This window comes from Nematolebias whitei, chromosome 6, assembly GCF_014905685.2.
Source record: "Nematolebias whitei isolate Nwh7 chromosome 6, NemWhi1, whole genome shotgun sequence".
Taxonomy (NCBI): domain Eukaryota; kingdom Metazoa; phylum Chordata; class Actinopteri; order Cyprinodontiformes; family Rivulidae; genus Nematolebias; species Nematolebias whitei.
The window spans coordinates 22,681,168-22,705,943 of record NC_056503.1 but is presented as its reverse complement, the minus strand read 5'-3'; the positions used below and the strand labels follow the sequence as shown (position 1 = coordinate 22,705,943).

The window sequence follows — 24,776 nt, the reverse complement described above, 5'->3', positions numbered from 1 at the left end:
AACTTGAGTACAGGAGGGGCTCTCCAAGAGAGTGTGAGTGTGTGTGCTGTTGCAGACATAGCAGATGATAGTAAGTGATAACAAATTACTCATTTTCTGATTCGCTTAATTTAGTCAGGAGTTGCACTTCATATTCCTGTTTTCTGGCTCTAGAGTGAATCAGAAGATTGATATTTTTTTGGATTTGTTTGTTCCATACAGCACTCACAGACCACTCCTTCTGAGGGATTTATTTGTTTATTGCTGATAGCAGAATGGTAAGATGATTAATTAATTTAAAACAAGTAGCCAGAACTGCTGCTTTTCCCACAGGGCTAACAAAACGGTTAGCTTGTTCTATTAATTAAGCAGTTAGTATAGCAGTCACACAATAGCAACATGTTGCATGCCTGATCTCTTCTTTAACTTTAACTTTAGCTAGATAGTGTTAGAAAGAACAGACCACTTTATTCATGAGACAAGAAGAAAAATCTTAACTCCCTATTCAGTAAAATAACATGAAATGTTTTTTTTTTTATTTCATATCTCATACATCACTAGTTTGTTCATCACCTAAGAAAGTTGAGCTCCACTGAATCATGCTCTGAACATAAAATTGTTACTTATTGTAGGGGAAAGTTATATGAAGATCATGGATGTTATCACTTACTAAAGTTAAATTAATATAAAACCATGTGTGTGAGTTAGAGTTCTTTTGTCTGAACAAAGTGGAGCCTGCAGGAGCGCAGAGCTTGCGCGCCTGATAAACTTCAAGGCCGCTAAGCTAGAAAGCAGTTGTGTTGACCTTATTGCCTCTATCTGATAACGCGTATTCAAACTTTTCTTTACTCTTTGTCTGTGGGCAGACGTTGTGACTGGAGCTTTGATGTACAATCTTTGTAAGCCTGTTTTCAATGCTGCACCCCTTGCAAGAAGTAAGCCTGGGTTGAAAATATCTTCTCACATTCCTTGTGTGGCTTATTTGATTAATGAGATGATGATAGAATAATTAAATGATCCAACACTTATACATTTACTTTGGGGGGTCTGATTATTACATCTATTTGCTTACTTGTCTTATCAAAGCCTCCTTGGGTCATCAGCAGGTTGTTCAGTGTGCTTCTTCCTTTGTCCTCCAAGGATTCACATGTCATTGTCATTTTGATTGGATCCCTGATCATTTTAGTCCATTTTAACATTCTGGTTTTGTTTTTTTAAAGCTCTATATGGACAATCACAGCATACATTATAAAACCTTTCATCCATAAGTCTCCAGCAGGTTCCTAAGATTGAATGAAGAGTAACTTTTTTATTATTTTTTTTTGTATTTATTTATTTTGTTGTTTTGTTGTAAAGCACGTTGTGATGTTTATCTTAAAGTGTAATCTATAAAGTATTTAGCTTAATTTTACTTATATGTTCACTGAGGCTGCCTGCATGGTATGCTGGCTTGTATATTGGATCTTTGCTCAGTCTGCAGTTTGGGTTCTGTTGAATGTTAAAGACCCAAGCCTGCACTGCTTTTGTGCAAGAACCCTGCTCTCATCCTTCCTTGATTGGAGCTATTGAGCTTTTTTTTTGTTTTCCACATCGGCCTCCTTCACCTGCTGGTAAAATTTCTTGATATTGGTCATTCAATCTGCTGGTGGCACATGCCATGTCACATGCTTTTCCTTCCATAATGATCCCTCCTGTCCCTTCATTCTGGGTTTCTGCTGCCTGAAACATTCACTTTGCAGTTTATCGTTCTTCCTGATGTACCTAGATATCTTTGTTGTCAAAATGTATCCCTTCCACTCAGTGTACAGTTTCAGGGAGCTGGACTTGGGATGAACCTTCATGCATTGAGCTAAGCTGTTGCATGTTCATATCAGTAGCATAGTTCCCCTCCTTTGGCCACAGCATTGCATAAGTGTATTTGATGGCAGTGTCATAAAGATGGCTCTTCATGCAGCTGCAAGTGGGCAAAGTTGTATATACACACATTTAAACTTGCATTTATATGTGTGTTCATTCATATAGATGGGTCGTACTGTATAGCAGAAGGAAAATAAGTCTTCTCTGTCATTGATTAGAAGCAGATGTTGGTGAAAGCCTGAACAGAGAAGATAATGTTTCGGAAAATTCTCAGAGCTCAGACTTCATATTCTGGGTTCTGGCCTGAGTGGCCAATCACTGCACAGCCCCCTCTGATCTTAGCTGTGAATGAAACTCTTCCATTGGATGGAGGCACAAACGTGGGCGTTGGGAACAGATGTCCTGGGAAAGTTGTTGAATCCCACTCGACTCAGAGTATAAAAATGAAAACATTTACTTGTTTTACAGGGCAGCTCTCTCGTTGGTTGAGAAGAGGACTTCTAAATGTTTGTTTGTTGCACTAAATCTATTAGCTTCTAAACAGTTTCATTTTTTTCACTTTTATGAGATAAGAATGGTAAAGTGTTTTTAAGGACTCTCCTTTCTGCTCTCCCGTCATTTCCTTTGGATCATTGTTTGAGATGAATGCATTTGAGTGTCTCAACACCTTTGCTATTTCTTCCCACTCATCTCCCCATCCCTTCACACCTCGAAGCCCTCCCCTGCTCCTGTTCCCCTCTTAACCTTCACCCTCTCGCTTTCGGCTTTCTGTTTCATCTCCCATCTCCCTTCGTCTCCATCTCAAAGCCCTTTCTCCTCTCCCCCCCATTATCAGCAGCCTGACTCAGTCACATTCTAGTTTGCGTGTGGCCTCACCTGCACACAAAGCCTCATCTGCCTATTTTATTGTGTGAGTCTATTGCCTATTCACAGAAACAGTACAACACAAATCAATCATCTTTTCCTAATGGAAAGTCCACATTAACATGAGGGGACACACCATTTCCGTTCAAGAATGCCAGGTCGACCAGTACCTGAGCTTCAGCCATCGCAGTTCCAGAGGCCAGCAGGCACTCTCATTTCAGGTGGGCTAGCAAGGTGAGGCCGTCTGCTCCAGAGGTGGCTCTGGAAGTCAATGGAGTATTAACTGAGGATGTGACAGTGGCAATAAAAATGCAAATTACCAGCCGAAGCAAGGGATGCCCTGAATCTGCCCTTCATAAGCCTGGATAATACAGTCACCGCACCTGCCGAGACAAGTGGTTCAACACATCCCCAACACAAAACAATGAGTGAAAGAAAAGGAGGGCAGGTATAAAGCTACACAAAGTTTGTCCAATTCTAAGTGCAAAGGAGCTTCTTCTTTCTTTTATCCTATTTTTTCCAAAGTCCTTATTGACATGCATGTTAATAGTCCTAAATTTTAAATGGGGTAAAGTTTAAACAGAGGGCTGAAGTTCAAAAGAAACTTTGAATTATGGAGCTGGACACAGGATGTTGCATAGATGTCAGTATAAAACTGACTTTTATTCATCACATATATTGCATTCATCAAAACAGCGCAATGGCCATAAATACTGAACTCTGACCAGAGTAAACTCGATGCACTCAAGTTTGGAATCTCTTTAAGAGCAAAGATATATAAAAAAAATATTGTGGAAGTTATGAGGAGTGTTTTGATTTAAAAAAAACCAGCTAAATAAAGAAAAGGTTAGAGTCAGACCTGATGAGACATAGTAGATCTAAGTCTTGGTAATCTCTTGATACCTTTGAGTATATACTCTTCCTAGTCCCCTTAAGAGCCTTCAGAGACACATTGATCATATTTCACAACTCCTCTGCGTAATGGAACCACTGACATGGTCTCTTGTGCGTCATAGAAATTATTTTTGATCAAGATTACTGAAATGCAAAACAAGGAAAGTAGATATTCTACTTCCAGTATGTGCTATTCGTAGCAGAAGGTCTATTTGGTCATAAATCTGAACACTCGTCTGCAGCAGTTGAAAGCCGACAGTTTTTGTCTTAAAGCCAAAGACAGTTTGACGCTGTGCCCTCCTGTGTTTGATTCCTAAATGTTTGCTTGACAGTGTGCAGCAAACCTTTAGCAGTGTCAGGATCAGTGAGGTACTCATCTTATAGAAACGCTTCAAACTGAGTTGTCAGAAACGTTAGTAAGTTTTTCTAAATGCAACTATACCTAAATATTTAATTTGTTTAACTTTTGACTTACCAGACACATCGTAAAAAGAACTAGTTTAAGTTTCTTCATTGAATCAGAATCAGAATACGCTTTATTATCATTGTACTGGAATACAGTGAAATTATTGGCTAACATTATTATACTATATATGTATACATATACAGTCCCTCCCTGGGCTGCCACTTTACCGTGGTGGAGGGGTTTGAGTGTCTCAGGTTGTTTTCACACCTGATAGTCAGGTAGACTCGGTTCGGTTGGGGACCAATATTCATAACATTTTGTTTACATTTGAGTTGGTGCGTTTGCATTCACACTGCACTGTGCAGTCGAGCCAACCTGTTGAAATAACCTGTTCCCCCACTCGCCTGTGGGGGCGCTGCACCAAGAACTACTGAAAGAAACGACACAAAAACCTCTGAAGACACTTCTTCTTCTTCTTCTTCTTCAGGAAATAAAAACAAAAACAGAGTGGCATCAAGTTTTAGCAGTTTTAGGAGTTATATTTTGTCATTTTTTAAAAATGGACTCAGCATGAGCAGAAGATGAGGCAGAAGACCATGGAGAATGTTATTTTTCACACAAGGCAGCTGACGGCTCCATATAAGGTAAGAGAAATGCATGTTTGTTTGCTCTGCGCTGTACTCCACTTCTTGCTTGTGAAGCGGGGCCCAGTCTGATTACATTCACACTGTACTCTAGCCACACTGGAGTTCTCTTCTACCGGACCGAGATCTAGGTTTTAGCCCGGGCCAGAGTTCGCCTTTTTGTTCCGTGACATAGTTTGATGGCATGTTCACACCTCCCCAAACGAACCTGACTTCCTATGAAAACGAGCTAGAGTTCGATTAAAGCGGACTAAACAGGGCTAGTGTGAATACACCCTTAGTGATCCTAGGAGCTATTCTGTCAGGGTCTTCATGCCCCTAGTATGGTCACCCAAGGCAGACAAGTCCTAGATGAGGGACCAGGCAAAGTGCAGACCAAAGACCCCTTATGATGAACACAATCAATGGAAACAATGTTCCCTCGCCCAGACGTGGGTCACCGGGGCCCCACTCTGGAGCCGGGCCTGGAGGTGGGGCGTGCTGGCGAGTGCCTGGTGGCTGGGCTTTTACCCATGGAGACCAGCCGGGCACAGCCCAAAGAGGAGATGTGGGTCCCCCTTCACATGGGCTCACCATCTGTGGGAAGGGCCAAAGGGGTCAGGTGCAATGTGGGATGGATGGTGGCTGAGGACTTGGACCCTGGTGGTCTGATCCTCAGCTACAGAAGCTGCTATTGGGACGTGAAAAGTCACCTCTCTGGTGGGGAAGAAGCCTGAGCTGGTGTGTGAGGTTGACAGGTTCAGGCTAGAAATAGTCAGACTCACCTCAATACATGGTTCTGGCTTTGGAACCAGTTTCCTTGAGAGGGGTTGGACACTCTCCCACTCTAGAGTTGCCCCGGGTGAGAGGTGCCGAGCACGAGTGGGCATACTTGTTGCCCCCCATCTTGGTGTCTGTACATTGGGGTTCACCCCTTCGCCTACATGTGGGGGGACAGGTTCTGACCGTTGTTTGTGTTTATGCGCCAAACAGCAGCTCAGATTACCCACCTTTTTTGGAGTCCTTGGAGGTGGTACTAGAGAGTGCGCCTCCTGGGGACTCCCTTGTTCTACTGGGGGACTTCAATGCTCACGTGGGCAATGACAGTGAGACCTGGAGGGGTGTGGTTGGGAGGAATGCCCCCCCCCCCCCCATCTGAACCCGAGTGGTGTTTTGTTATTGGACTTCTGTGCTCGTCATGGATTGTCCATAACGAACACCTTGTTCAAGCATAAGGGTGTTCATATGTGCTCTTGGCACCAGGACACCCTAGGCCGCAGTTCGATGATCAACTTTGTTGTCGTCTCATCTGTTCTGTGGCTGCATGTCTTGGACTCTCAGGTGAAGAGATGGGTGGAGCTATCTACTGACCACAGTGGTGAGTTGGCACCGATGGTGGGGGAGGATGCCGGTCAGACCTGGCAGACCCAAACATATTGTGAGGGTCTGCTCGGAACATCTGGCAGAGTCTCCCGTGAGACGGCACTTTAACTCCCACCTCCGGGAGAGCTTTGAACACGTTCCGGGGTAGGCAGGGGACATTGAGTCTGAGTGGGCCATGTTCCATGCCTCTATTGTCAAGGCAGCTTATCGGAGCTGTGGCCACAAGGTTGTTGTGCCTATTGCGGCAGTAACCCTCGAACCCGGTGGTGGACACTGGTGGTGAGGGATGTTGTCAGGCTGAAGGAGTCCTATAGGGCACTTTAGGCCTGTGGGACCCTGGAAGCAGCTGATGGGCACTGGCAGTTCAAGCAGCATGCAGCTCGGGTGGCCGTTGAGATAAAAACTCAGGCATGGGAGGAGATCAGAGAGACCAGGGAGAATGACTTCCATATGGCTTTGCGGTGATTCTGGTCCACCATCCGGCATCTCGGGGAGGAAGCGGTACGCCACCAACACTATTTATAGTGGAGGTGGTGTGCTACTGACCTCAACTCGGGATATTGTGAGTCGGTGGGCAGAATACTTCAAAGACCTCCTTAATCCCACTGGCACATCTTCCACTGAGGAAGCAGAGCCTGGGGACTTTGGGTCTGGCTCTCCAACCTCTGGAGCTGAGGTCATTGAGGTGGTTAAAAATCTCCTCGGTGGCAGGGCCCCAGGGGTGGATGAAATTCGCCCTGAGTTCCTTAAGGCTCTGCATGTTGTGGGGTTGTGTTGGCTTACACAACTCTACAATATTGCGTGGACATTGAGGGCAGCTCCCCTGGATTGGCAGACTGGGGTGGTGGTCCCCCTATTTAAAATGGGGACTGTAGACTGTGTTCCAACTACAGGGAGATCACACTCATAAGCCTCCCAGGTAAGGTCTATTCGAGGGTTCTGGAGAGGAGGGTCCATCAGATAGTTGAACCTCGGATTCAGGAGGAGCAGTGCAGTTTTCGTCCTGGTCGTGGAATACTGGACCAGCTCTACACCCTCAGCAGGGTCCTTGAGGGTGTGTGGGAGTTTGTCCAACCAGTCTACATGTGATTTGTGGACTTGGAGAAGGCGTTCGACCGCATCCCTCGGGGAGCCCTGTGGGGGGTACTCCGGGAGTATGGGGTATCAGGCCCTTTGATACAGACTGTTAGGTCCCTGTACGACCGGTGTCAGAGCTTGGTCCACATTGCCGGCAGTAAGTTGGGTTCATTCCCAGTGAGAGTTGGACTCCGCCGAGGTTGTCCTTTGTCACCGATTCTGTTCATAACTTGTATGGACAGAATTTCTAGGAGCAGCCAAGGTGTTGAGGGGATCTGTTTTGGTGGCCTTAGGTTTGCTTCTCTGTTTTTTGCAGAAGATGTGGTCCTATTGGTTTCATTAGGTCGTGATCTACAGCTTTCACTGGAGCGGTTTGCAGCCGAGTGTGACGTGGCTGGCATGAGGATCAGTTCCTCCAAATCCAAGGCCATGGTCTTGAGCTGAAAACGTGTAGAGTGCCCTCTCCGGGTTGGGAAGAGGTCCTGCCCCAAGTGGAGGAATTTAAGTATCTCGGGGTCTTGTTCACGAATGAGGGAAAAATGGAGCGAGAGATTGATAGGCGGATAGGTGCAGCGTCAACTGTGAAGCGGGCACTGTACCAGTTTGTTGTGGTGAAGAGAGAGTGGAGTCAAAAAGGTGAAGCTCTCAATTTACTGGTCGATCTATGTTCTTACCCTCATCTATGGTCATGAGCTTTGGGTTGTGACTGAAAGAACAAGATCACGGATGCAGGCGGCCGAAATGAGTTTTCTCCTGAGGGTTTCTGGGCTCTCCCTTTCAGATAGGGTGAGAAGCTCGGTCATCCGGAAGGGACTCAAAGTAGAGCCGCTGCTTCTCCACTATGAGAGGAGCCAGTTGAGGTGGCTCGGGCATCTGGTTAGGATGCCTTCTGGAGGCCTCCCTGGTGAGGTGTTCTGGGCACATCCCACCAGGAGGAGACCAAGAGGAAGACCCAGGACACGCTGGAGGGACTTTGTTTCTTGGCTGGCCTAGGACTGCCTTGGGATTCCCCCGGAGGAGCTGGCTCTAGTGGCTGGGTAGAAGGAAGTCTGGGCCTCCCTACTTAGGCCTCTACCCCCGCGACCCGACCCCAGATAAGCAGAAACGAATGGATGGATGTATACATATATATGTATATAATGTTTAAAACTAAAATAAATGCATGTTTATTTCTGTGTTACATCATTGTTTATTTTAATATTTTAAACTTAATGGAATAGAGGATATTAGATGTTGCCATTTTGTAAGGGGACAGGGCTCATTTTCCCAGAACTGGACTCTGGGTAAAACAGTTCAGCACACCCCTCTGAATCCACTCAGGTAGGTGTAAACTAAGCAAAACAAACTAACTATTCTAACAACCTTGAGATTCAGTATTACCGTATTTTCCGCCGTATACGTCACTCCACCCTATAAGTTGTATCAGTCCAAATATGTCTTTGAAAGTGGAAAAATCCTCAAAATTGGAAACCATTCCATATCCTCTGTATGTAATTTATTATTACTTCAGACTCAATCATAAATAGATTATTACCTCAGTATAAATCACAAAAATCATTTTCTTAGCTCAGGGTAAATTCAGCCTGGTTTCAGCTGATCAATGGCAGACCATTGTTTTAGGGTGCATTCACACCAGTCCAGTTTAGTCCGCTTTAATCAAACTCTAGTCAACTTACCTAGAAAGTCCGGTTCATTTGGGGAGGTGGGAATGTGCAATTGAACTCTGATGCGGACTAAAAAAGTGAACTCTGGTCCACCTAAAAACCTAGGTCTCAGTTCGGTTGAAGGGAACTCTGGCACAGTTTGAATGCAGTGTGAATGGAAGAATAGTCTCCGGACTGCTCCAAAAGCAGGAAGTGGTCTACAGTGCAGGGCAAACAAATGTGCTTTCCTCTTACCTCATACGAAGCCGTCAGCCTCCTTGTGTGGAAACTAACATTCTCCATGGTCTTATGCCTCATCTTCCACTCATGCTGAGTCCATTGTTGAAAAATGACAAAACAGAAATCCTAAAACTGCTAAAACTTGATGCCACTCTGTTTTTGTTTTTATTTCCAGCAGAAGAAGTGTCTTCTTCAGAGGTTTTTGTTGTTTCCTTCAGTAGTTCTTGGTGCAGCGCCACCACAGACGAGGGGAGTGGGCGGGGGAACAGGTTGGCTTGACTGACTTGGTGCAGTCTGAATGCAAACCACACCTGTTGAAAATGTAAACAAATGTTCTGAATTTTGGTCCCCAATCGAACCGAGTCTATGGGATTATCAGGTGTGAAAACACCCTTCAGTAATCTCCCCTCTGTGTGATTGATAGGTTTTGTCCTGTCTTTTCTGTATTCTTGTGTTTCATGCACTCCCCAGTGTTCCCCCTCCTCATGGTTCAGCTCCTGTCTCACCTGTGTCTAATCCCAATCACTCCAGGTGTTTGTCATTCTGTCTCATTAGTATCTGTATTTATTCAGCGTCCTTGCGTTCTTTCATTTGTCTGTGGATTATGTTCTTAAACCTGATGTTCTGTTCCTCCCGTCGTCTCACTTCTTCTTGTAAGTTTTGCTGCCCCGACAGCTTTTGTTTCATTTTGTTAATACATTAGTTCATTTTACCAAAAGAGTCTCCTGTTGTCTGCCTGTATGTGGGTTCAACTAAAATAACCAAATTGTGTCACCCTCTTAACTTGTTTCTTGAGGTTTTCTAGCAGAATCCTTGCCCATTTGTTGTTTTGTACTTTATTGTTAGTTTTACAACTATAGAAAAGTTTTTTTTAAGTCAATCTAAACTTTGAGTCATTCATCACTAAAAGCCTCAGACCAACTCTTTCTACATTTGGATCCGTCACATTCTCCACCGATGCCTTGAAACTCCTATTCATGTCTTTCTATCTATATGAAAAAAATTCCCTCAGCTGGACTTCAGTGCAGAGTTGATATACTCTAGGGCCCACTCCCAGCATAATCCAGCTTTAGGTTACATTTCTGAATAGACTCAGCAGAGGGGCGTGCATGCACATGACCCATACTCAGATGCTCACAATGCATCTTTTTACAGTTTCCCAACAGAGGGGAAAGACACAAGTTTGTTGCAACTTTGTTTTTAAATTGATAGCTCTTTTATAGGAATATGTCACAAAAATGTGATGTAGGAGGATATGCAGAGGGTTGGTGTGACACAGGAGGATATTAAATGATCCACCGTAGTGACTCCTAAAGAGAGCAGCTGAACAATGAAGAAAATAAGTCACAAGGAAAAGAACCAGAAATTAACCTTGACTGAACAAGACTATAACTTTGGTGGATGCAGCTTTTATACCCAATCCTGACACTGGAACCTGTCAACGACGTTGTAACAAAACAAACAAACAAAAAAAAAAAAAAAAAAAAATATTTGTAGAAAGTTAAAGCCTTGAAGAAAAATATCTGTCATTACATGAAAGCACAGAGTTATATCTATTATGGTCAAACCTTGTAAAAGACGATGTGCACAGAATCAGAAATCTCAGATGATGTGTCGCTTCAAGTATTAAGAGTGACTTTCAGCTGTTACCACATCATATTTGATTTCAGAATCTGTAAAACCAACTTCGTTGAAGCTATTTTCATGTTGGGTAATGTTAATCAGCTGTGGGAGCCATCTTTTTTTGGGTTGAGTAAAAGCATGTTTGCCATTGGCTCTTGAAGATGAGCGACAGAAAGTGTTTTTTTTTTGCCAAACTTGTTTTTTTTTTTTTTACATCAGTTTCTAAGTTTCTATGTATTTTCTTTAAAAAGTGACAAATACACATTTACAAATGTTATGTGATTAGACTTTTTACATTTCATTAAAAAAACATAAAGAGTGTCTGGGCCTTCAGCCTTTTGAGCATCAACTCTTTTTCTGAGCTCCTCAGAAATCTCCTTTGTTCCTGCCATGATCCACTTCCACAAACATGTTGTGAAGATCAGACTTTGATCGATCCATGTTCTTTAAATCTAACAGGGTGACCACTCACACCTGATCATCATCCCATTGATTGAAAACACCTGACTCTAATTTCATCTTCAAATTAACTGCTAATCCTAGAGGTTCACATACTTTTACCTCTCACAAATATGTAACATTGGATCATTTTCCTCAATAAATAAATGACCAAGTGTAACATATTTGTCTCATTTGTTTAATTGGGTTCTCTTTATCTACTTTTAGTACATGTGTGAAAATCTGATGATGATTTTGGTCATATTTATGCACGAGTATAAAAAATTCTAAACGGTTCACAAACTTTCAAGCACCACTGTAAATTTTGTTTCCACGTCAGTCATCCAAATTTAAAGAGAACAACAGAAATGTCTCTTTATTTAAAAAAAAATCCAGCAGCTCATTTCCATCACTTAATTTGGACTTAAACACCCGTGTTCAATGAGTCAGAAGCAGCTGGGCTTGTTTTAGTGATTAACTAAAGGCTGAGAATATCCTAAAGGAACGCATGCCACACGCTGCCTTTCATTTCTGGAGATTAAACTAAAACCATTTCAGACTGAATGTGATGTCTGACGCAATCTGGCAAGAGCTCACTCTCAGACTATGACTCTCAGCTACTACCACATCAGATTTCGCTCAGTCTCTTTAACAGCGATTGAGTTCAGGTATTTTTGTGTCGGATGAGGATGATCAGACGTGGCTGCCATCTTGACTTGGAGTGTTTCCAAAGGTTTTCCTGATCAGTTTGTTTTCTGACAGTTTCGTTAAAATGTGTCCAGTGGTTCGAGTATTTTGCTAAAAAACAAGAACACAAAAACACACTATTGCAAAAACATTATCAAATAGTGTGTCAACTCACCAAATCAATCAAAGGAACGTTTACATTGTCTTTAACATCACCTGTAGTCTGCAGCTCTGCAGCTACAGTTGTGTCTTTTAATCTTTCTCTGTCTCAGACAGTCATGGTAAAAGTAAGAACAGTAGACAGATATAACTCTGGAAATCCCTTTTTAGATAAATATTTAAGTTTGAAATCTGACAAATGAGTTCACTATCAGGAGAGCTGCAAGATGCCGACTACAGGAGGTGATTCGTCTTGGAGCAGAGGGAATCGTCTCTCTGTCAGCTGAGGCTCTCCTCTCCGCACTGTTTCCACTTCTAAACACTGAACCACAGTTGTACCTGCTTTTTACTGCTCTGTGTGTGTGTGTGTGATCCAGGTTTGTGTCAGTGTTTGGACGTGGGCTAGGTGGCTTTGAAGAGGATGATAATGATTTGGATTTGGTTCCAGGTCTGTGAGAGCAGGCGCTGCCTGGAGAAGTATTTAAAAACCCGCCTAACAACCACGTCTGGTGTGGATCATGAGCCGGGTCAGAGCAAGGAGGTGGAACCGGAGAAGAACCACCTGGGTAACCTCAGCCTGCCCTCTGCCAACAACAACACCAACAGGAGAGAAATCAGATGTCTCATATAGTTATTTTCAGGAATACATGAGGAAAGTCAGACGTGTCTTCCACAGTCAGTGAGCAGCTCTGACTTGTATCACTCTTTAAATAAAAGCATGACAAAGCGTTAAGCTGAAACGCTGTAACTGTGTTTAGAAAGTTTTAATGCACAGAGCTCGTTTCTACCTGGAAGACGTCCTGCGATGACCTACATCTCTGCTCTGCTGCAGAGAGGGGCCAAACGTGTGTGTGGTTTTGGGCAGCGGGCCACAGGCCTGCGTGTTTTCCATCTGCACAAGAATTTCTATGAAGGGCTGCACGAACATGAACTGGCCTCTGTGTGTCGGTTTCACTTTTACGTCACCTTGTCATCAGTGTGCATGAAACCGATGGGTTGGAACAGGTACCCAACCTGTAACGCAGGTGTTGAAGGGAATCATGATGTTACAAGATGCTGATAGGATCATGGTGCAGCGTATGTTTCACTGGTTTTATGTTCTTTTGTTTCTTTCGCTTACAAGTTTAGTAAACTTTGATCCCTGCAACACGTGGGATTGTTTGATGCATAGAAATGTGTTAACTTTGATCAAATTAAACAGACTTGGAGACAAAACATGTTAAAGCAATAATAGTTCTGCATTTTTGACTTGGGGACTTTGTGGAATAGTTATGGACAATAATTATCTTACCTGTTGTACATAAGGAGTTTAATCAGCCTCATTTTGAGTTTAATTCTGACCAGACTAAGCTAACAGCTACTGAAACTAGTAGGACTCTGAGTATTTTTGTTAATGATTGACAACCTCTAACACTAAATTTTACTCAAATATCTGTAAAACTGTTTGCTATTTTTGATTATCTGCAACAGTCATCTTGAAACAGGTTTACCAAACAAGGTAATATTGTGTATGTAACATTACTTTCTGAGTTTTAGTAAAATCTGTTTGGTGGTTCATCAGATATGTTGCTAACAAAGAGGCACTCAAACACCCTCAGACATTGGCATGATTGCCTGCCTTTCCTGGCGTCAGGTGGTGACAAATAAAAATAAATAATAGGTGATCAATTTTTTTCTTGTTTTACATCCTGGAGATTTTCATGGACATGATGGGTCAGGTGTCAGCTGGACACAGAAACTCAGATTTCTTGTTTGTAGTTTCATGTCAGTGTTCCAAGTTGTTGTTGTTTTACCTGCATTTCTTCAGTTTTATTGAGCCTTGAATCCTGCAGCTGAGGAGTCTACACCAATAAACATCATTAAAATCTGTAGAAGCCACTGAGTAAATTGTTTCATATCTTAAAAGTAAACTGCAGCTGATAATGTTTTTGTCTATGCCTGTGTTCATTCACCTGTCAGTCAGTAAAATATCTCATGAGCAACTTGACAGCACTTACAAAACTCTCAGAAATAATCAAATTAATCACTGGCTCTATACATCTACAACTGATTAACTATAGAAGTTAACCATATCAAGATGGCCGCCACAGATAATCAACTTTAGTCTACATGACAATGGATTAAACTCTGTGAAATTAACAAAAAGTTTGATAGTAGTTTGTCTTTGCCAGCGCGAACATACGATACAAGAACCTTAGGGATGCACAACATTATCGGCATGGTAACGGCCGATATTAACGTTAAATTTCAATATCAGACATCGGCCATTCAATTAAAATAACTTGCCGATATAAAAGGCACTGTTTTTGCCTGGTAGCACAACGTGATGACGTTGAAGCACAACGTGATGACGTTACAGCGGCAGCGCAACACGATGACGTCACGTGCGCCTACCCGAGCTCACGGTTAAGAGTAAAATTCAAAATGTCAGCGGTGTGGAAGTTTTATTTTTCGTTGGTGAGTACGTCGGATTCCGAAGATTTATGGATTTTGTTGAGCCTCGCTACATCGTCCCCAGTCAGAGATATTTTTCCAACGTAACATTACCTGAGTTACAAGCCGTCATTTCCGACGTCGTTGAGAAACTAATAGCCGATAGCACTTGGATGAGTTTTACCACAGACGTCGTGTTAGCCCCGTTAGCATGATTAGTCTTACGGAACAATGGATAGACAAAAACTTTGAACTTAAAAAGTCTGTCCTTCATGTACAGGAGTGCAGAGGATCCCACACTGCAGCTACGAACCTGGAACAAGCCTCCACAAGTGAGACAACATTGCAGGTGTCTAATGCTAATAAATAATATTTAACACTTGTCATTTAAGTCAAAATGCTATGCATATCATATGGCTGTCACCAGCTCTTACAGCTGTTACACATTTTTTGTAGCAAATAAGCCTAAATAAGAGAAAGGGCTATGTTCTGACAAAGGAACGTATATAAAATATTGGTATTGGAATTGGTAATTGGCCGAATAAGTTTTAACATATCGGCATATCGGCCAAAAATCCAATATTGTGCATCCCTAAAGAAGATAGAATGTTTCCTGAGATTTTACATAAAAACATCTATAATAACTGATTATTTCTTATCATAAATGGTTTTGGACGACATGCATTCATTCATAGAGTAAGCTACAGCTAATATTACTGTGAGTAAAATTATATTTATCATTTATCAAAACAGGAGTTCAAATATGGGACTAATTTTAGCAAGTTTGCAAACGTACGGGACGGCTCCGAGCGGAATGAAAAGAAACTCCACACAGAGGGGTAAAATCTGTCTCCACATATATTTTATAACATTTTGAAGTACATTTTAGAAATAGAAGTTACCGTTTATAAAACCTTTCCAGCAGAAATCATTGATGGGCCAGCATCAGCCTTTCTTTTTTCTTTTTTCTCTAGCAGACAGGTTTATTTTCTATATAAAAAAAATAAAATAATAATAATAAAACAATCAAAAAAATAAAAACCGCTACATTATTTTGTCCTGCACTACCTTTAAATTCCTGTGAAAGCACCAGCTGTCTGCATCGCTCGTCTTTTATAAAATATAAATTATTGAAAAATATTCAAAGGTTTGTGAACTAAATACAATAAAAAAAATGATCTCATAACAAAAATACAAAAGACACTATAAAATATACAGAAAAGAACAACAAGGCTTTCCTTCTGAACGTGTGTTGAGATATGCATCGGTACGTGGACGCTCGCCTCCGAGTCGTTAAAACAGGTCCTGCAGCAGGTCGAAGTCTCCCACGTGGAAATTAAAACACTCATTTTCGGCAAAAGAATACTTTCTTATGAACATCATGAGAAAAAATAAAACAAAACAACAAAAGTCTGGTCGTAGAAAAGGAATGATCCCACAGTGCAGTTTACAACTGATCCGATTCTCTGGACTGAGTCAGAGCTTCACGAAGACACAAACAACTACAGCAGTGAGGCTGTCTGCTTCACAAAGACTGAACCAAAACCCGACTAAAAGACGACACATTCAAAAACACATGGAGACTTCTTCAAACACCGCGGAGCCACAGACCTCACATGGGTTTTGGTTATTATTCCTGCTTGTTTGCGTAATCCAGGTCCCCAATAAAGCGTTATGAAATACAATCTGTACAAATAGACATCTCCAAAGCTATTTTCATCCATAAGGGGTAACATTCAGCCACTGTAAACAATAATGTCCAAGACAATATTCAACTTTGGCATTTCCCAGTGTGCAGACACTGTTCCCACTGTCTGGGAGGAGGTGGGGTGGGGTCTGCTGCCAATTTACTCTAATGTAACCAGCTGTAAAGTGTGCACAAATACCATCATTGTGTTTGTTCCTGAATCCTGTATGTGTAACCCGCTTCTTCTATTGCCATCTACTCTACATCCCAAGCAGCCATTCTTTTCTGCCACATCCCTCTAAACCAAACGGTTCCCCATTCTCTCTCTGTCCCCTTCTCCTCTCATCCAACAACTCTTGATCTCTCTACATGCTTTCTCTTGACCAAAACTGACTTCAGAACAGGCTGAATTAATCTGACGTTCTGCATTCTTTTGTAAAAACAAACCTCTCCTTGGGTTAAATAACTTGTGAATTCGTAGACAGGGACTATTAAAACACAACAAACCTGGACAGATTTCTATTATCTCATTTGAAACACTGATTTTACAAACAGCTCCTGAATTTTTCCCACACAGATTGTCTACAGGTTGCTAATACTGGTAGAACACGATAAAAACACAAGTTTCAGTCGTTCTATGTGTCTGTGACAAGGTGGCAACGTTGTGCGTAAAGGTGAGTCAGTCAGTTTCTAAAGAAACAGATACTTTCAGTTTAAAATTTCCAGGAATGAATACTGGTAATTCCCACCAGGTCTACAACAAATCAGGTCTACAGAGAACCAGGTCTACAGAGCACTGGGTCTACAGAGCACCAGGTCTACAGAGAACCGGGTCTACAGCGAACCAGGGCAACAGAGCACCGGGTCTACAGGGAACCAGGTCTACAGAGCACTGGGTCTACAGAAAACCAGGTCTACAGAGAGCCAGGTCTACAGAGCACCGGGTCTACAGAAAACCAGGTCTAGAGAGAACCAGGGCGACAGAGCACCGGGTCTACAGAGAACCAGGTCTACAGAGCACCATGTCTACAGCGAACCAGGTCTACAGAGAGCCAGGTCTACAGAGCACTGGGTCTACAGAGTACTGGATCTACAGAAAACCAGGTCTACAGAGTACTGGGTCTACAGAGCACCGGGTCTACGGAGAACCAGGTCTACAGAGCACCAGGTCTACAGAGCACCAGGTCTACAGAGAACCAGGTCTACAGAGCACCGGGTCTACAGATCACCGGGTCTACAGAGAACCAGGTCTAGAGAGAACCAGGTCTACAGAGTACTGGGTCTACAGAGCACTGGGTCTACAGAGAACCAGGTCTACATAGTACTGGATCTACAGAGCACTGGGTTTACAGAGAACCAGGTCTACAGTGCACTGGGTCTACAGAGAACCGGGTCTACAGTGTAGGCTGACACAAATCACTGAGATCCTAACAGTCTAGTCTCAGTTTTAAGTTTTCCACTTCAGTCCACTTCTGGACAGAAACCGGCTCTGTGGGTTTAATTTGGGCATTTTAACAACATGATACTGGCACAACACTGAATCCTAACACACGTGTTCTGGTTCTCACTGAAACGCTCTTCCTCTCTACACTAACAGCACGTCTGTAAATATGACACAACACCTTCCTAAGTTCAGTTTTACATTTTGGCAACCGTCATCTCAGCAGGAACTTCACTGCTGTCAGTCTAACCCGACGATGGAAAGAATCATTTTCTCTTTTGGTTCTGTTGGTTTGCCTCCTCCACTTTGCTGCTTGGACAGAACCGAACAGAAACTAACCTGAACTCTACCCAACAGGTCTTTATTTGCCTTGAACTGCTAAATAAAGCAGGAACCAGATTCACTCACACACTCTCACACACTCTCACATTTCCAATCCAACAGGGTTTGAATACAGGTTTTTGGCTTCTGCCTTCTTTTGAAATCACACTGAGAGTCAGGAGCTCAAAGTTGATGAAGACCACACTTTAGTCTTTGAAACACTTTTTGGTCTGCCGATAAATGGGTTACCAGCTCTACTGAATGCTTAGACCCACTTCATGAGCCTCAGTCCGTGTGGCTCCTGAACATTTGTCCTCTCTTTGTCTTTCGGAGGCGTCTTTCACTCGTCCGTATCGGGCTTTACGTCCAACATGGCGTGCAGTTCTTCGGGCGTGTAGCCCAGCAGGCTTTTCAAGTCACAGACAAAGCGGTAAACGTAGCGTTTCCCGGATGTCTTGTGGATAATATTCTTGTCGTAGTAGTAACGCAGGCCACGGCTCAGTTTCTCATAGTTCATCTTGGGCTTGTTTTTCCTTTTGCCCCATCTGCGAGCGACCTGAGACACCAAAAAATAAAAAAATAAAGTTACTAATTGGGTTAAGTCTGACATGAAGCCACATCTTGAAACAATAGCACTGCTAATGCAAAGCTAGGTAAGTATTCTAAAATGTCATTAAAGCCAGACACAAAAGGCAACTGTTTTGCTGTTAACAAAGACGACATCTTGTTCATCTGGCCAGCTACTCAGGACCTCCCATCTTGAGTGCTAGCGACCAGCAGGGTCACAACCTCTCACCTCATCTGGGTCAGAAAGCTTAAACTCCCAGCCATCGCCTGTCCAGCTGATGAAGGACTGGCAGGACTTGTCGGTCAGCAGCTCCAGCAGAAACTGCCACAGCTGGATGGGGCCGCTGCCTGCAGAACAGATGGGAGAAGGACAGAAGGTGTTTGAGGCGCTGAGACTGAAAGAATGCTTAACTGTTTGTGCTGATGCTGGCTGTACTGAGGTAAGTGTCCGACCTCGTCAAAGAGATCTGGTTTGGAGAACAATCCCTAATCTGAAGTTGAATTATTGGCTAAAAGCCCCAAAACTCTGATCAACAAACAAGAATAAGAATGATGAAGAGAACATTAAAGCTCAATGCAATCCAGGGGACTCTTTATGCTTTCTTTCTGTGGAAAGAATGTGAAGCGTTGATAATTTGCCTGTTGGACAGCTCTTTGACTGACCTCAGGTTGAAGAAATCAAGTTTAATTCTGACTTGACTGATGAGCTCAAGGCTAGCTTGAACAGAGACAAGGTACCGTAATTTCCGGACTACAAGCCGCTACTTTCTTGACACGCTTTGAACACCACAGTTTATACAATGCTGCAGCTAATTTATGGATTTGTTTTAAATGAGCTAACGAGCTTCATGCCACCAAAACATTTAGCCTCGTCACACCTAGGTGCTCACATAGCTGCCCAATACACGTCTCTCTTAGGGGGTGGGTCCTCATGACTCAGTGAGAATACCTGTACAAATAAAGGTTTAAAAAAATCTGACCAATGAAATTACCGAACAGGTCACTGGGGAGGAGGGGACTCTCCTCCTCTCCCCATTGTGTCCCCAGGGAGTGAGGAAACTTCGAAGTATTAGGGCACAAGCAAGTATTTGCAGCCACTTGAAATAAGTATGCATCGTGCATTAATGTGGCACTCCAAGCTCAGTGGGAGGCTTGGATGACTAGCGGCGAGACATCGTCTATCAAAACTGGCCGCATGTGAAAAGCAACTTTTTTCTCAAGTCTGCAAAAGTGGATCCCGACAGTGGAGCAGGGTAAAAAAAATATCGCCAACGGGTTTCGAAAGGCAGCTGCATGATGAAGAGGACGGCATAAGCTGAAGGGCACAGTGCGCAGGAGGAAGATGAAGTTGGCACTCAATGACGTCCTGATAGGCTACTGTTTTATTTATTTATTCTTTTTTTAATCCAGCTGTGTTACAGGCACTGTTCAGAAAAAAAAAAAAAAAACATTTACTGTACATATATGTGTATGTTACCAGTATGTATTTCATTAAAAGTAAAAAAATAATAATAATCTGTGTAAATATCTTATATTACAACGTGGACACGTGTGGCTTATACACAAGTGCAGCTTATATATGTACAAAAAATATATATTTTTGAATTTAGTGGGCGTGGCTTATATTCAATTCAGTTTATTTATATAGCGCCAAGTCACAACAGAAGTCATTTCAGGGCACTGAACAGAAACATTCATATATAAAAATAATAATTTAACATTATTTATCTGAGGAGCAGACTGCTTTGAGTTTAACTCCATCACAGAACTCTCATCTTGAGCAAGCATGAAGGCGACAGTGGAAAGGAAAAACTCCCTCATGAGGAAAAAACCTTAAGATTCAGGTGCGCTCAATAGTTTGTAAATGACGGTAGATTGCTGCCGTCTGAAAACAGCAGCTTCGTGCACTCCGCCCATCTTTTGGACGACTGTACATACGTGTTCTCGTTATATCTCGGTGCAATGATAATAAAGTTTATTCTGATTACTGTGTTAATTAAAAAATCTTTGTAGTTATTTACAAGTTAAAACAGAGAAGCTAAAAGCTGGTTAACCGCTTGTGTTGCTGCCTGAAACACTTCCAGAAATAATATTATGCAAATTCTCCAGGAATAACTTTATAAAGTGAGATAAGGGTAGTGTAAACATGTATAAAATAATGTAAGCTTATACCAACATGAAATATTTCAGATTTGGGTTTATTTATGATGGCACCACGTTACTTAAGTTTTGACATCATTCGAACCAATCGTTTGTAAGTCTGGTCAGAATGAAACTGCATCTCTCCAAACTGAGAGCATCAAACAGCCACCTACAAAAACTAAAGGGAATCATTAGTCACTAACTTTCCACCAACATCACTTCATGCAATTTCAAAGATTCCTTTAAAGGACATTACATCAGCAAAGCTAAAGTTTAAATTGAGGCGTGTAAGAGATGCAGAATTTATAAAAGAGATAAGGGATGTTAACTTTATACTGTATATATAACCCTTCTAATGCGGGTCAGGTTGAAGACCAACAGAAGAACCAAAGTCCTCCACCATACAACGGTCTCATGCTGCCTGCCAGCTGCCCTGAACAGTGTGTGAGTTCCAGACAGATGAAATCACTGGTTGAAGCTGCCTTTAGGCCTCTACTGAGCATCTATGGAACAAAAGTCCCCAGATGTGCTACAATGGGAGGCCTTTTTTTTTTTTTTTTTTTTTACAAAATAAAATACAGATAATCCACTGCAGCCTATTTTTAACATTAATACAAGAGTTTATTACAGTTGATGGAAAAAGGAGGGAAAGCAGAACAAAGAAGGGCTGGTTTTGTCTATGAACTAGATTCACGGAGCTACGCTTTGATCGTGCGGTTTGCTCTGTGCGCACAAGAACTCAGAGACACTTTTGAGGCTCGCATGTCGAAATCACACCTGCCTGTGCAGCACGCCGCCTCAGCAGAAACTGGAGCTGAGCAAAGCTCACCTCTCGAGTGCCTAAGAAAACCAAACGTGCCCTTACACAACGCAAACCAAAGGCTTTCAGGGAAACAGATGTGTGGGCTGAAGACTTGAAAATGGCATTTCAGAGACTTTTTTTTTTCTTTTTTTTTTTTTTGCTGCTGCCAGAACTGAAGAGGGTGCATGACAGCAGCCACTTTTGAGTTTTGAAAAGAAGCTGCAGCTTTGCAACACAGCGTCTCTTTCACACACGGAGCTTCGGCTCATGTTCAGATGTCAGCCAGTGCAGCAGCCAGCCCACATAAGGGTAACACCAACCCACTGTGCTCAAACGTTAGAATGCAGGCGACCCCTGTCACATAAAAAGTTTCCAAAAATATGCTACAATCGTCATGCACAAGGGCCTCATTGAAACAGAATTCTGAAAGGGTGGGAGCGTTTCTATTCATGGCAATGTTTAGTATCTGATTCACCGCACGCTTCCAGAGCTATGGCAGAAGCGAAATAGCTCAGAGATAAATGAGGCCATTTAGTGCCTCAACATCATGATACATGACCTAAATTATCAACGAGTGCAATGTGAACATACCGGGATCTGTTTTCATTTGTAGCTTAAAGACAGAAGAACAGAATCCAGATCTTTTCAGACGTGCTGAAAGTGCAACGTTTTAAATGCAGAGGTGTAAATTATCACCGGAAACCTACAAAGATGTAAGCGCAGCTTCATTTATCTCTCAGCAGCCTTATCTGACTCCTGATCCGAGCTGCGAGTGTCACCTGTTCACCCTGGTGACAAGAGGCAGGAAGCCGAGCGGAGCGATGCTACGGGCCACCATAAACACACCATAAACACACCATAAATACATAAAGCACGTTTCTTTATTCCAAGGTTTGCTTCAATTGATTATGATTTTTTTTTTTTCCCTTGCTCTCCTTCTCTTCCAAACGTGCCTCCATCTCTAAAACAGCCTCTCTCAAACCTCCGTTTCATAATCTTTCCCTCTTTTATTGTATAAAAAGCCGGAGGAAGTGAGAAAAAAAGTGCATGTACTTGTGTCAAACTACTGGAGAACTGATTCACCTATTGTTTTTTTTTATATATTTATATAAAAATACATCAAAGTCCATAGAATCTATGGTCTGTTCAGAAATTATATAATTTATCTACTTTTATATAGTTTCTCACTTTAGTTAATCTGGGTGAGAAGCTCAGGATTCTATTTTATTGTTATTAGTTTTTGTGCGTTTGTGTACATATGCATTTATTTGTCTGTTAGCAAAATATCTCATGACTCACAGAGTTAATTTTAATAAAACTTGCAGAAAGTAATCACTGGATGTACGCCTACAGATGACTATATTTTGAAGTCATCCCGATTCCAGACGGTTGCCACAGCCAACTGAATTTAAAAAACACAAAACTGCATGTGAATCAGACAATTTGAAAAACACTGACCTAGATTTTGGGGAGATAGTAACTGAGACTGATCGCTAACATTTAGTCTGAACTTATTATCTATTCAGAGTCTAATCTGTTTCTTGTCAGCTGAATATCACATAAACCACTGCACAAATACTCATGTATGACAATGTTTTCAAGGTTTGGATGCACAACAAAAAATCTTTGCTTGAAAGGCGGCGGGTGATATGTATTTCTTAAGGAAATGAATTATTATTGGATTAGGAATAGATTAGCACATGGTTCATTACAAATGTATGGCTCGTTGTTGTACGAGTGCCATTTGAACCAGTAAACGTCCAAATGAACTGTTGACGTCTGCAGGCTGGTTCTGGGTCAGTCTAATCAGATTTGACGTACGCATCGTTTGTGAAATGTGGTGGGCTTCCTCTCTTTTGTTGCAGGCAATCCTGAAGCCGTGTGACTATAATTTAAACAGGCCTGAAAAAGTCCCAATAATCTGCAGCGTTTAGGGAGGAACTCCTCAACAATCTAACTTGACTGTGTGAAAAATATGTTGTGGTGGAACAATAATGTTCCTCGTGTCATCATGTGTGTGACTTTTTGTTTTTACTGTATGCAAAATCATAAATTGCTGAAGAGATTTTAATGAAACTGTTGGAAACTAATTTGTTTAATTTTTGGGGCTAACTCAATTCAAGATGGCCACTGCAGCTAATCGTCTTTAGCATGCACATGAATGTTGGTGATTTTTGCAGCTACTGAGCTAAAAAGTGGTGTGGCAGTAGCTGAAAGTCATCCTCAACACTTTCACTGAGCACTAACACATCTCATGAGACCAACAGTATTGCGAAAAATTGTGCATATTGTTATAGTTATGTTGTTATATATATTTAACTAAAGCAGCTTTAGCGTAGTCAGTGGTGGCCCGATATCAGCCTCAAGTACTCATACTTACACCACTTTTATGCTTGGTGATGGCATTTCCTATTCCAAAAATGAAAAATGCCCAAAGTTTAGAGATATTTTAAGATAAACACAGGTCATATTAAGACAACAGACTGTGTTCTTAATAAAACAAGTGGAAAAGTTTAAATAATAACTCATTAATTGCTAGGTATCAGTACTCAGTATCGGCAAGTACCCAAGCTGAAGTATTAATGCTCAGGCTGAAGAAAACTAGAATCAGAACACCCCTACTTTTAGTATGTGATAAGGCAGCTAACACAATGCCACAAACAAACAAACAAAAAAGAAAACAATTTAGCTGTATTAAAGGACTCATTAATGTCATTAAGACCAGTCATAACAATGTCAAAGAAAGCAATAAAATCTAGACATTTCTTGCTCATATTGATGGTTACTGGGTCTTTAAAGTAAAAATATGGAAGCAGAGATTGTTAATGGGTGCTATCAAGTGGGGTTTGTTGGTCTATGAAAACAGCCGAAGGGACTGATAACAGGTAAACAATGGCTACGACCATGAAAGAGCCCTTTGGTATCAAAAAAGTTTGACAAGTTTTGGTAAGAATGTTCACATTGTTGTGTAACGTTTACAGGTGAGTTCTCCGTGTGTTTTTCAGCAGAGCACTTTGTTTTAATTCAACGTGGACCCCACTGGCGTCAGAAGCATTTGTAATGTGGGGGAGGGGACAAACTGATGGGAGGGTCTGGGGGTCCTCCCCCAGAACAATATGATTAAAGTAGAAGCCATTGCCTGCATTCTGGTGTAGTTTAACCAGATGTTAAACATCTAGGTTTACCTCCATAAATAAACACTTGAATCAGTAACTATTTTAGAGCATGACACAACAAGAAAGTAGCCTGACCAACAGCTCTCCTTGTGTGAATAGAGCATACGCCACTTTTCTCATGCTTCCTACCCCCTGCCATACCAAGTGACCTCAGAGAAACACTGCACGAGGTGTGGTGAGTTGTTGTAGGTAACCAGGAAAACCCGGAGTGAACTATTAATGGTTTGATATTCTCCTATTAATCAAGTGGAATGGATTAATTCAAGAAGAAATAGAAAGAGTGCTGGGTGAACTAATATTTCATGGTAAATGTGTGTGTGTGTGTGTGTGTGTG

General features: G+C 42.0%; 1 protein-coding gene across 1 annotated transcript in view; it reads right to left on the bottom strand.

Moving 5' to 3' along the window:
• Positions 1-17,993: 17,993 nt before the first annotated feature.
• Positions 17,994-24,776, bottom strand: part of ets1 (v-ets avian erythroblastosis virus E26 oncogene homolog 1) — a 55,643-nt gene continuing 48,860 nt past the window's right edge. Inside the window, exons 8-9 of the mRNA XM_037678115.1 lie at positions 18,552-18,670; positions 17,994-18,311 (exon numbers count right to left, since the gene is read on the bottom strand). Coding sequence (XP_037534043.1) covers positions 18,096-18,311; positions 18,552-18,670 — 335 coding nt within the window. The 3' untranslated portion in view covers positions 17,994-18,095. The remainder of the gene's footprint in view (positions 18,312-18,551; positions 18,671-24,776) is intronic.